Below are 14208 nucleotides of genomic sequence, written 5' to 3'. Positions count from 1 at the left end.
TAACAAGATTTAATATTATGTCGTACGATAAATGACAGGCTTCAATATAATGTCGTAGGATGCAGTGAAACTACTCGTACAATATTTCATAGAGATTGTACAGACGAAACTTGCAGGATAAAAAGAGTGATTTTGAGGCCGAAAAAGTAGTTTTCTGCCCCACGGTGGGTGCCAAAAAAGTGTGTGTGAAAAGTGGACCTGTATCTGTAATCTGAAATACACAACACTTCAATTAAGTCATTACATGTATGATTAGACAAATATAAGCATGAATAATAAAACCAAAACAAATCGACCCATTGCCTTCTAAAAGATGCGAGCATAAGATTGCTCTTAGATTTGTATAAGCAATCCAGTGACTAGACTACACCAAGATGAAGGATTTTAATCTATATGAGCATGATATTAATGCTAGATGGATGCAAAATTAATCTAACAAGATTTAAGCAATAAATGAGATAAATGATCTAAATATGTATGCAATAACTAATATGTGAATATCTAAATGAACAAATATTATTGAACCTAGAGCAAAAACAACATGATAACAATATATTCTCCAGGATGTTTTTTTTTTTTTTTTTTTTTTTTTGAGAAAAGAGGGGTAAAAATTTATTCAATCAAAAGGCAAGAACAAAGACAAAACCAAAGGCCCAAAACAACACTACAAACTCCTGTCCTCCAGAAGCATCTGATCAATAATCTCACAGTACTGAGCAGGTAATTCATCCCTACCATTAATATTCCACTCACCCACATTCTCAGAGGCCCACTTAGCCAGACAATCGGCCACCCTATTCCACTCGCGAGGAATATGGCGAAAGGAGACAGAGTCCACCAGCCTACAAAGGCCAAGAATTTGTCTGGCTAAAGAGGCAAGTTGCCAACTAACATTATCCAGCCTCTGATTGTTCAACATATCCACCACAATCTGTGAGTCAGACTCACAGATGAAATTCCGCCACCCTAACGAGCATCCACGCTCAATAGCAACCTTAATGGCAAGGGCCTCCATCAGATTATTAGAATGCTCACCCTTGTAAACAGAGAGAAGAAAGACTGCATCTCCACCATCGCTTCTACCAATAGCCCCAATGCCGGCATGCCCAGGATTCCCCCGGGAAGACCCATCAGTATTGATCTTCAGGAACCCAGTCGGAGGAGGGGACCACCTCCCATCTCTACACACCTGTTGCTTCCCATGGCTCGGTCTGTTGCTGGGACAACCTCCCCGCCTGCTATCCTTCAGGTTCAAATTATTCACAATAACTTGATCCCCAGGATCAATATTAATAGACATGTCACACTTAGCATATAACATCTCCTGAATCCTGTTAAGAATCAACTTCCACAAATGGGTACTACTCGATTTGGTATCACAAAAAATCCTACGATTCCGTTCCAGCCACAGGTTCCAGAGAATGAAGACTGGACCAACCACCCAGGCAACCTGTAAGAAAGAGGTCCTCGCAAGAGGTCTGCCCAAGCTTTCCCAAAATTCGATAAGAGAATTGGCATGAAAGCAACCATGACCCCAAGCCTCCCACCATCTATGCCATATCTCTCCTGAGAAGGGGCAGAGAAAAAACAAGTGCGAGACACACTCCTCGTTATGCTGACAAAGAACACAAATCGAGGGACCTTGAAAACCTCTTTTGCATAGATTCTCCCAAGTAAGGCATTTCTTTTGAGCCAACACCCATAAGAAAAAGTTACACTTGGGCCACGAAAAGCTATTCCAAACTTTCTTGCACCAGTGCACCTCTGCCTGCCCGTAAAGGTTCCTATCAAGAACAGCATAACCTTGAGCCACTGTGAATTTACCTTTAGGACTTGGACTCCAAGCTAAGGTGTCCCTCCCATTGAGAGAGCTAAAAAATCTACCCTCCAGAACATGAGCGAGGAGAGCTCGGTCCTCAACAGATCCATCCCTCGGCCACTCCTGGGGATCCTTCCAGCAGGTAATCTCCACCTGTCCTAGACGTTTAACCGTCTTAAAGTGTTCAACCTTAATCCAACCAGCATTAGAAAAGGATTGAGAGAGGGGGATAAGTTGGGGAAAGCTAGAAAGAATAGGAGGGTTGCCATCCCATGAGTCTTGCCAAAAAAGAGTATCCGAGCCTTTGTTGCAGATCCAGAAGAGCCCCTCCTTAACAATTTTTGCTCCCCTTTTGAGAGTATTCCAAATACAGGAGCCTTTGCCCACCAAAGGAAGTCGTGGAACCTCAGAACAATCTGCACCAGGATAGTACTTGTGGGTGATAATATTGGCCCACTCTTGATCTTGACTGTTACACCAACGCCAGTATAATTTGGCAGCCAGTGCAGTGACAACAAGGTCCATCGACCGAAGCCCAAGACCACCAACATGCTTTGGCCTACACACAGTCTCCCACTTAACAAGACTCCACTTCGAGGAAAGCAGATTGCCGGACCAAAGGAATTGCCGAGATAAAGCATCCAAATCTCTTACAAAACTAGCAGGGGGAATCTGGACACCACACCTGTAGATGGGAAGAGACTGCACCACAGACTTGAGCAAAACCACTCTCCCAGCAGAAGATAGCCATCTATAGGTCCAATGACTAACCTTACTTCTGAACTTATCCAAAATCCCCTGCCAATAATCCCTCCATTGAGCACCCAAGGACAGAGGGACCCCAAGATACATAAAGGGGAGAGAGCCAATCTGAAACCTAAGAATTCCAGCAATCCTATTCTGAATGAGCCTAGGAGTGTTGAAGAAATAGATAGAAGACTTATTATCATTAATTTTCTGACCTGAGGCTTTCAAATAGATATCCAGAGCTTTCCTGATGTTAACTGCCTCACTGATTCTAGCCCTGCCCAAAAGCCCAGTATCATCCACAAATTGAAGGTGGGAATAAGAAGGAAGGTTGTTACTCCAACTCCACCCTTGGATAAGTCCCTGGCGAACTTGAGCTTTTAAAAATCTGCCAAGTCCTTCTGCCATAATAATGAATAAGTAAGGAGATAAAGGGTCACCTTGCCGAAGTCCTCTAGAGGCACCAAAGAGCTCAGAAGGTTCTCCGTTAATGAGCACAGAGAAAGATGTTGAGGACACGCAGCTAAGAACCCAATCAACCCATTCCACAGCAAATCCAAACCTTAGAAGAATTTTTTTAAGGAACTCCCAACTCACCCGATCATAAGCCTTGGCCATGTCGAGTTTTATAAACATAGCTTTCTCCTTAGAGTTGGCCATAGAATGGATAGCCTCTGCTGCTATCACAACTCCATCCAGAATTTGTCTTCCGTCCACAAAGCGTCCCTGTTCTGCAGAGATTAAAGAACCAAGGAAAGGTTTGAGCCTCTCTGCAATCAGCTTGGTGATGATCTTATAGATCACATTACACAAAGCTATGGGCCTGAACTGGTCCAACCTGTCAACCCCTTCCTTCTTAGGTATGAGGGCCAAGAAGGTTGAGTTCAAAGACTTCAACATCTGTTTATTCTTGTGTGACTCCTGGATCACATCTAGAAGATCAAACTTTATAATCTCCCAGAATTCTTGGAAAAATTCAATTGGGAACCCATCTGGACCAGGAGCCTTACCCTTCTTCATATTAAACACAATCTTCTCCAACTCTGGAAGTGAGATAGGATCTAATAGATCTTCATTCATTACTGCAGAGACAAAATGAGGGATACAGTCCAAAATGTCGCGCTCCTCATGCCCACCTCCAAAATCCTCTCTAGAAAAGAGATCAGAGAAATACTTAACTGCTTCCCTAGAGATAGCTTCACAAGAATAGATCTGAGTTCCATCTGATAAAACAAGAGAGGACAGAGAATTCCCATGACATCGTGCCTTAACAGAGTTGTGGAAGAAAGCAGTGTTCCTATCCCCTTCCTGAAGCCAATCAATACGAGATTTCTGCTTCCAGAAAATCTCCTCCCGAAGCTCCCATTCATCCAGCTCCTTAAGGGCTAAAGTCTCAGCTGCACTCATCTCAGAGCTCAACCCATGGTCCCAAATCTGTCGGGTAATATTATCAAGCTTGGTTTGAGCAGCAGACTTTTGATCATGTAGGTAGCCGAAGCAACGTTTATTCCATCTCTTAAGCCTATACTTCACATGCTGAAGCCTCTTACTAAAAGTAAACATAGCCGTACCATGGTTAGGCAGTCCCTCATACCACCAGGTGGCCATAAGATCATTTAGAGAAGAGTCACGTAACCACATCAACTGGAATTTGAAAGAGGGATTCTTGGTGATCCTGTGAAAAGTGATGGAAAGCTTAATAGGCCAATGATCCGATCCCCTCCAATCCAGAATTTCAGAACTGGTAACCCACCTATTGTCCATCCAGTAGCAGGAAACCAGAAATCTATCAAGCCTTTCTAAAATAGCCTCACCACCGTATCTCCGATTATTCCAAGTAAAAACTCCATTATTTGGCTTCACATCAATGAGATGTAGTAAGCTAATCATATCCCTGAGCAAATTAGAAGATTGATCCAGCTTTGCTAACCCACCCCTTTTTTCCTCCAGGCTAATGATAGCATTGAAGTCACCTGCTATAATCCATGGCAGAAGGGGTTCCAAAGACCGGATGGATCTAACATGGGCCCATAACTGAACTTTACCTGCAAAGTCTGTAGGAGCATAAATGTTGGATAAGAAGCATCTTTCACCATTCTCACAACTAGTGGCTATCAAAGAAATGGATGTCCGACTAGAGAACCACCATAGAGGGAAGACTTTCCTGGGGTCCCACAAGCAAGCCACCCCTCCAGAGCTATTCAAGGCACCCACTCCCTGCCAAGAGCCACATGGCCAAATATACGCAGCACACTTAGCCAAACCATCCAAAGAAAGCTTAGTTTCCTGAATGAAGACCATATCAGGAGACTGAGACTCAATTAATCTGCGAACAACCTTTTGTCTAGGGATGCTGTTCAACCCCCTTACATTCCATGATAACACAATCATTTATGGGGCTGAGAGAAGTGAGAATCAATGGGACGTACCGACCCAGACTCCACCAAATTTTCACCCATAATCTTCACTTTCTCCTGATCAGTCTTCCTGCCACTTTTTATTGGTTTATCTAAAGGCCCTTTTTTGAAAGACTTCTGTTGAATACCCAAAGCAATAGAAGCCTTCTTAGCCAGATCAGATGCCCCTTTATGCTTGTGAGGTACATTGGACACCCCAGCTGGTCCCTGTGAACCTAGTGTTCCACAAAGATCCCCAGTATTCTGGACAAGAGGAGATCCGTCAGCAACTAACTGCTCGGCCTGTAGATCCCCTGTCCCAAGAGGCTGATGCTCTCTCTGCATATCTCCCTCATGATTCTCCTGCTGAATGAAGACTTCTGGGGAGAGCTCAACTGGGATACCTTCCTCTTGGTCCATGTTTTCAAGAGCATCAAACCTATTAAAGGTGTCATCGGTCCGCCTTTCTGTCCAGGCTCTTCTCTTTCCTTTACCCTTGTTGCGAGATTTAGCCTGAGTAAATCCCTCACTGTCAACCTGTCCATTAGAAACTTTAGCCTTTCCTTTATCCTCCCTAGAGGGAACTGGAGCATCCAGGGAAGGATTCTTATATCTGGGGCATCGGCGTAGTAGGTGTCCATACTCATGGCAGATTCTGCATCTGAATGGGAGGGTCTCGTAATCCAACTGTTGGATCCAGGAGGCCGAGCCCATACAAATTTCTATAGAATCTGGCAATGGATTATTCAAATCAACTTCAACACAAATACAAGCAAAAGAAATTACCTTACGATCCTACGTCTGTGTAGAAGATCCGATAGGTTTTCCAAGGAGCATCGAAATTGAGTGAAGAATATCCTCCCTCCAGAATTCCAATGGGAGTCTTGGCAAGCGAATCCAGACCGGCACCCGAGAAGGGATCTCCTTTGCAGAATTAAAGCCTGAGTGCCATGGCTTGATAAATAGCCCCACCTGGTTAAAAAAATAAGGGCCGCCTTCGAATACCTTGTTCCTATCCGACATGCACGAGAATATAACCATAAAGTAGTTATTAGCTGCTAGCAAAATTTCCATTTCTCCTTCTGGATTCCACATCCGACGGGCCCAAGAGTCTAGCGCCGGCAGTGCAAGGCGGAGGCCCAAAAACTTGCATATGAGAGCATGATTATTCCAGTACTCGACATCCTCCGCAACTTGTTCAGGTTGAATAACTAGAATAGGATGAACCTCGGCTTTCTGTAGACACCCATTAATTTTTTGAAGTCGGAGCATTCCATTAGAAGAGGACTCTCCATCATGCAATTGGGATTTTCCCCTCATACCCTTGCTACTATCATGCATCCCCGATCCAAGCTCGCCCATTACCAGATCTACACCCGAAGGCCGAGGAGGGGCGACCCCAAGATCCCCCATTCACCCGAGCTTGGGTATGGCAATCAGCAAAGGAAAAGAAGGGGCAGAAGCCCCTCACTCCCCCGCCGTCGTGAGCTCGAAATCACCACACAGCAGGAAAGGGACGACGCCCAGCAAAGAACCCTACTCCCGCGGCCGCAAGACGCAGTAAAACCCTGCACACCAGAAAAAATGCGCCCTCGGATTCGATCCGCAAGCACACTCATAAATAATCTCAAAGAAAGCAATTAAAACAATTAAATCTCAAAATTCATATTCTCCAGGATTTTTGAATCAGAGATGAAGACCTGAATTTATAGAAAATTTAGAAAGAAACCAAAGGTTGAGATCAAATGATGATGAGCGGTCAAGATTTTCCAAGAGGAAGCACAATCCAGGTGAATTGATGTGATTGGATGCTTCTCTTAGTTTTAAAGGAAATTGAACTAAAATTAAGATAAAATAAAAAAAAAAACTGATTTATTCTCTATTTCATTCAATTTTAAGATTTAATTGTTTTAATTGCTTTGTTTGAGATTATTTATCAATTTTTAATTTGTTTTCCAAGATTATCTCCAATTGATTTCTTTTCTCAAATTTTAATTCTTTTTTGGTCAATTAATTCCTTTTTTGATTTATTTCCATTTTTGAAGATTTGTGCTCATAATTTCCAATTCCTCTTTCTTGATTTATTTCCTTTTTTGAAGATTTATGGCAAATTGATTTATTTAATTAAATATGCTAGAATATTTAATAAAATAAATAAGATAATTGTTTAAAAATGATTTACTTGGAATGATCAATTAATTAAATAAATATTTAATTAATATTGAGTGATTAATTTGCCATGTGACATTTGATGATTTTAGAAATTAATTGTGTGCTCAAGATTTATTTAATTGCCTTTGGTTAGGACCTTGGTGATGTTGTCGATATTAGGGGCTCATGGTTTAGATGACCATTTTTAGGGTATTACATTTGCCCCTCTTTGAATTAATGTCCGAGCAGCGTGTTGGTTCAAAGAATAGTCGATGTCTAGGAGATACTAGTTTTGAACTTGATTGATCATGAACTAGATGAAAAGCGAGGTGTTTATCTTGTTTCGAAGCGATGAAGATGAATGAATTCTTATTAAAGCGATATCGTTCCCGAACTTAATTGAACTTATGAATGATAGAAAACAAAAGATACCGAAATTGAACTTGATTGATCAAGAAGCGGATCTTACTGATCTAGAAGTTGATTGATCTAGACACAATGAGTGATGATAAAAATTGATCTTGAACTTGATTGATCAAGACATGATGAGCGAAGATAAATTGTCCAGCTTGATCCAAAGCGACGAAACTAAACACCTTCTTTGATTGAGTGTGATCGAAGATACTCTTTAAACCATTGATTGAGTTTAAACGAATAATCAACTTGATGAAAAGTGATGAAACTAATTAATGTTAAGAGATTGATTCAGATAAAAGACAAATATCAGCTTGATTTGAAGTGATAAAACTGATATGACCTTGCGATTGATTTGATTCAAATGATCGAGAAATCTTAACTTGTGAAGTTGAGATGCCCCTAGCAATGAGGTCTTATCTGATTTTCTTTAGTTGGGAATATTTTTGCTCAACTTTAAATGAAGATTTGAAATTTTTCTTGACATCTGAAGATGTAAGGTCCTAAGGTCACGAGTATGCCCCCTCGGGAGCGAAATTGAAAGATAGCAGGGTACTTGACTATAGGCAATTGTTGGCGATGATAAGTTATTTAAGCACAAATGATTCAGAGGAATATTTAAAAATTTAGCGTTGATTAACGAGAAATTGAGCACAAAGTTTGTTTGATAGAATAAAATTGAGATTCAGCATTGAAATTGAGCGTAATTTGAAGAAAGAATGAGCATTTGACAAAAAAGCGCTAAGTGGTCCAAATTATGAAATTGACTAGCAAAATGATCTCGAATTTTGATTTCAGTCCCGAAAATGGAATCAGAACAGTTTAATTAGCTAAGGGTACAATTTTTATGTCCATCAGAGCAAGTTGAAAAATTAAGGTTTTGGCTATATATGGGGCAAAAGTGTCATTTTCAAATCATTTTAATCTTCCAAAGTTTGAAAATTCAAAAATTCTTCTACAAAGAAAATGGTGGTCCCTAATCGTTAGCATCGATTTGAGCACCAGAGACGTCATAATCGACCTCGAAACTATGAGCCCGCAATAAGTGAGCGATCTTAAGCCTCTTTATGTTTTCAATTTTGAAATTTTTTTGTTCATTTTTCAAGTTTTTGGCATGTTTGGGGTCTTAACCATAACAAATCGATCCATTTCCTTCTAAAAGATGCGAGTATAAGATTGCTCTCATATTTGTATAAGCCATCTAGTGACTAGACTACACCAAGACGAAGGATTTTAATCTATATGAGCATGATATTAATGCTAGATGGATGCAAGATTAATCTAACAAGATTTAAGCAATATTAAGCTAAATGATTTAAGCAATATGAAATAACTAATATGTGAATATCTAAATACACAAATATTATTGAACCTAGAGCAAAAACAACATGATAACAATATATTCTCCAAGATTTTAGAATGAGAGATGAAGGCTTGAATTTATAGAAAATTTAGAAAGAAACCAAAGGCTGAGATCAAATGATGATGAGCGGTCAAGATTTTCTAAGAGGAAGCACAATCCAGGTGAATTGATGTGATTGGATGCTTTTCTTAGTTTTAAAGGAAATTGAACTAAAATTAAGATAGAATAAAAAAAACTGATTTATTCTCTATTTCATTCAATTTTAAGATTTAATTGTTTTAATTGCTTCCTTTGAGATTATTTATCAATTTTTAATTTGTTTTTCAAGATTATCTCCAATTGATTTCTTTTCTCAGTTTTTAATTCTTTTTTGGTCAATTAATTCCTTTTTTGATTTATTTCCATTTTTGAAGATTTGTGCTCATAATTTCCAATTCTTCTTTCTTGATTTGTTTCATTTTTTGAAGATTTATGGCAAATTGATTTATTTAATTAAATATGCTAGGATATTTAATAAAATAAATAAGATAATTGTTTAAAAATGATTTACTTGGAATGATAAATTAATTAAATAAATATTTAATTAATATTGAGTGATTAATTTGCCATGTGACATTTGATGATTTTAGAAATTAATTGTGTGCTCAAGATTTATTTAATTGCCTTTGGTTAGTGTATACACCTAAAATTGGCTATGAGCAATTAAATAAATATTTTATATTTATTTAATAATTATTCATCTATTAAATAGTTAATTTGAAAAGATTGATTCATTTAATTCATTTCGTGTCTTTCTATTAATTAATATTTTATTAATTCATTCATTTATCCTATTCTTCTAATTAATTAAATATCTAATATTTAATTATCTTCTCCAATCAACTAAATATCCAATATTTAATGGTTATTCTCCTATCCTATAGTCTCAAAAATTAAATAATTCTTAAATTATTTTATCCCTTTATCCAACTCACCCTCCATCTCCACTTCATCTTCCCTTTGCCAATTCATCAAACATGTGGCTAAAGAAATTAATATTCCTTAAATATTAATTCATGATTTATCTCCAACTTCCAAAATTAATGAAAATTGTGTATGTACACATATTTCATAACCATTTCCTATATTCTCTCCAACACCCTCTACATCTTAGGAAGGACTTGAGTCCACTTGTTCTACCATGCCTAAACTTCCTCCAACCATCCCTAGATTCTCTTAGTCAGCAACCTAGTCAAGGTGAGATGAGTGACACTTGTCTTCTCCTTCCCCCTTTCTCTCAACCTTCACCTTTGCTCACAGCCATTCAAATCTGCAGATCTGATCAAGACCGTTGATCTGAGCCACATCATCTTATCCTCTCAAAGTCTATAAAATCAAGAGCTTTAGTTGAGAGAGAGTTAGACTTGAAGAGACTTCAAGTGCATTTTGCAAGCTAATCATATGCATCCGTGAGTTTTTGAAGCAAATAGCAATAGAAATTATCATATAGCATTTTAGCATAATCATGTAGCTTTGCATATCATACTATCAGTTAACTACAAGTTATCAGTCCATTCTTCATATGTCATCTTGGAAGCCAACAGTGCATTGTCTGAGAGCACACCATCTGCAACCAGGAACAGTGGAGTTAGGACACAATGAGACATAAATCATGAAGGTAAAATTATGTTTTATTTTAATATGTATTTCATGTAGTTTCATTGGTGGATTTTGGATTTCCTGTACGCATTTTCATTTGTATTTTGTGAAACTAACTTATTACAGGTAACATTCTAAGGATGAAATTCAAGCTCACACATTTTGGCGCCCACCGTGGAGCCGGACCTCATATATACCTTTAAAAATCTCGCAAAAATAAAATTAATGTATTTGTAATACATGTTCACGCATGTGTGAATTTTAACAACACTTTTGTTTGATAGGTTAGCGCATTTGCATCACCGGTTAGCACATATGTCATGTAGGTTAGCGCTTTTGTCTGTAAATCAACGCTTTTACATCATAGGTTAGCGCATATGTCATGTAGGTTAGCACTTTTGTCTGTAAATCAGCGCTTTTGCATCATAGGTTAACACATATGTTATGTAGGTTAGCTCTTTTGTCTGAAAATCAATGCTTTTGCATCTTAGGTTAGCACTTTTATGACGCAGGTTAGCGCTTTTGTAACAAGGATTAGCGCATTTGACAGATAATTTAGCGCAATGAAAAATTTGTAACCGTGATTTGAAATTAGGCTTGTGGAAGCCCACCTAAGGTTTTGGATTTTCACTAGCTTCTTTTTATTGCAGGTTTCTAACAATTTCTTGTAGATCTGGAGGGGTTAAGTTAGGATTTAGTGATTTCTTTTCTAGCTTTTTCAAAGTTGGTTAAAAAGAACTCATATTTCCTTTTGGGTAAAAAGAACTTCATTTTTCAATTTGGTGTTCTAAAAAGTACCTCACTTGTTTTTGGGCTCTAAAAATAATCACATTTGCAAGGTAAAAAGAACAACAAATCAAACATTTACTTTCTTGCAAAGTTAGGACATTTACACTTCAAATTTTGGGCTCTAAAAAGAACAACAATCTTTTATTTTCTTGCAAAGGGAAAAAGCACAATCAATCTTATATTTTGCAAGTTAAAAAGAACAATCAACTTGTCCATTTTTACAATGCAAGTTACTTTTTTGCAACGATTTTCACTTTGTTGACCAGGATTTCCAATTCTTAGTTTAGAAAATCATTTTCTATGTGGGGCTAAAATAAACACCATGCTTGTTGGAGCAACATCTACAAATAGGACTTAGCCAACAAATTGCTTTGAAAATGTTAAAAAGAACGCTTGTATTTCGTGTCTCGAAAGTGGTAGATATATGCTCTCCCCTTAATTGGGTGATCAAAAAGTCAAACCCACTCTTTTTACGCTTTCTTTACTTTCAAGCTATAGACACCTAAAATTGTCATGTCTAATTAAATAAATATTTTATTTATTTAATTATCTAAGCTTAATTCTTCTATTAATTAAATAAATCTTTATTTATTTAATTAATTCATTTATCCTCTTCTAGCCTTATTTCTCATTTAAATAAATACATTTATTTATTTAAATTATCCTTTTCCTAAATTAAATAAATATTTTATTTATTTAATTGATCCCACTTCTTCTATTATAAATAAATTTTTATTTATTTAATTAATTCATTAACCTTTTCTACCCATGACACATGTCATTCATCTCTTAATTCATACACTACCTACCCCTTTCATTATTTTATTATTTCTTTTACCTACCCTCTAATCATAGCCGACCTCCTTTTACACCTCTCAATCTTATCCCTCCATTTCATATAGTGTCTTCTATATAAGGAGATGCTTCCTTCATTATCAACCCTAATCAATCATTCTAATCAATCTATGCAAAGCCCCCCATTAACTACTTGACTACACTACGCTTTTGAACATAGGCGATCCTACTTGCAACCACATTCCGTTCTTTGTTGAGCTCTTGTGCACATAAAATCTGAGAGCAAATACATCAAACAAGATCAATGGAGATAGGAAGAATGGAGATCCAAACCCTATTGGACATGTGATGGTATAATCTTTGTGATTTCATTTGATTTGCATTGTCTTAGGTAATCTTCATATGTTATGGTGGATCTTTGTTGTTGTTAGGCTAGGGTTTTGTGGTTGAATTCATTTAGCCTTTCAATATTATCATTATTATTGTTATCCATTTTCACCATATACACAAGCAATTAATTCTTTTAGAGGGTCTACCTTCCCAAGCTGCCTTAAGGGGGCCAGTGAGAGGGGAACAACCTAAAGTGGAAATGGGCTAATACCGAGTCCTTCCGATCCACTATACATAAATTGTGTTTGTGACGAAAGCTCAAACAACATGTGCTAATAAGTTCATATCGACACTATGTTTCCCCATAAACCCTATGGAGCATAACCTCTATAGGCTGGGAACCTTCTATATTTACAGAGTTGAAAGTGCTGCATGTATGGCCACATGACCGGAAGCCTTTACTAAAAACTATTTGTACTAGTTGCCAAAAACCTTCTAGTTGTTGGCGGAGGAGGTCGGACCTCTGAAGCGGCTCACACACATACGGTTCCTAGTAGAGATATAAAGTTTTCCATGAGGAGATTTCATGGAAACTGGTGCTTGGCTGCCCCGAAGAAGTGAGTGCCGAGGGTGGAGCCAGTGGGGTCAAGCATCTAAATATCCACTTTGAATAGCGTATCCTTGGGGGAAACTCCATGTGAGATTCAACAACTATTGTCTCAGCCTGCCATAGGGATTTGTACTTGCTTATGCTTTTCATTTATTAAAAATTGTGTCTTCTATGTCTGTAACATGTTCCAAATGGTCAAAAATTGAAGAAATTATCATCTACAAGAGATCAAAAATCAACAAATTTCTGAAAAGTGTGATAAAAAAGGATAAAACAAAAAGCATTCCAACGCTTGAAACACCAACTCAAAATCAAAGTATCAAAACATCAAAATATCAAAATAATTCTTGAGGTAGGTTTTGTCTCTAAACCATCACGTATTTTCAAACTAGCTCAAACAACTAGGTTACTAATCTTATAGGTTATTCCCAAAAAGGTTCTATAAACATCAACATTCAACAAGCTATTGATTCAAACATCTTAAGTGCAAAAATCAACATCCTTGTCAAAATTTCTCATCAGGATAATCAAATCCTCTATCACGAAGCTTGATCAATCTATACTAAGTTCCTAATCTTGGATATATCTTTCCTATTTTGAACTTAGGTTACATCAAAACCAAAATTGCACCAACATTGGAATCAAACTTGTAAATTGTCAAATGCTTATATGACTTTTAAGTATCACCTCAAGAAAAGAAAACCCAGTTACGAAGCTACTCAGAAGAGAATAAGATTCTTGTATATCAATCGCAAAATCTTGCTGAAACATAGGACATTCCTACACCGTTTTCGTCACTACTTATGTGGCTGCGGTACAAAATTTGACGGTGAAACTCTACAAAGACGTGCTTTTCAACAAAAAGATGCTTTATCCCAACGAACAAACAATAGTGGTAAGATAAATAAAGCAAATCTTCTTAAACCAATAATCAGCTATTGACCTTGTCCTTGGGAACTTTGAAATAAACACATGTCAGTTTGGACTAGAGCCCAACACGAACAACTTAGAAAACAACAACAAATGGAGGAAGGAGATACCACTTTTGGATTTACTGTTGTTGACGAAGAAGCCATCAATATCACCATTAGAGACCTTGAACAAGATTTCAAATTTGATAGGCTAATGGAAAAATTGTTGGCAAAACAAAAAGAGA

General features: G+C 37.7%; 1 protein-coding gene across 1 annotated transcript; it reads right to left on the bottom strand.

Moving 5' to 3' along the window:
• Window positions 1-664: 664 nt before the first annotated feature.
• On the bottom strand, window positions 665-6375 carry LOC131859354 (uncharacterized). Its single transcript, XM_059212989.1, has 3 exons — window positions 5968-6375; window positions 4996-5649; window positions 665-4852 (listed from the first exon to the last, which is right to left on the bottom strand). The coding sequence occupies exons 1-3, from the start codon at window positions 6373-6375 to the stop codon at window positions 665-667; spliced, it is 5250 nt and encodes a 1749-aa protein (XP_059068972.1).
• Between the last annotated feature and the right edge of the window lie 7833 nt (window positions 6376-14208).

This window comes from Cryptomeria japonica, chromosome 10 (assembly GCF_030272615.1).
Source record: "Cryptomeria japonica chromosome 10, Sugi_1.0, whole genome shotgun sequence".
Classification (NCBI taxonomy): domain Eukaryota; kingdom Viridiplantae; phylum Streptophyta; class Pinopsida; order Cupressales; family Cupressaceae; genus Cryptomeria; species Cryptomeria japonica.
This window is presented reverse-complemented; position numbering and strand designations above follow the sequence as displayed.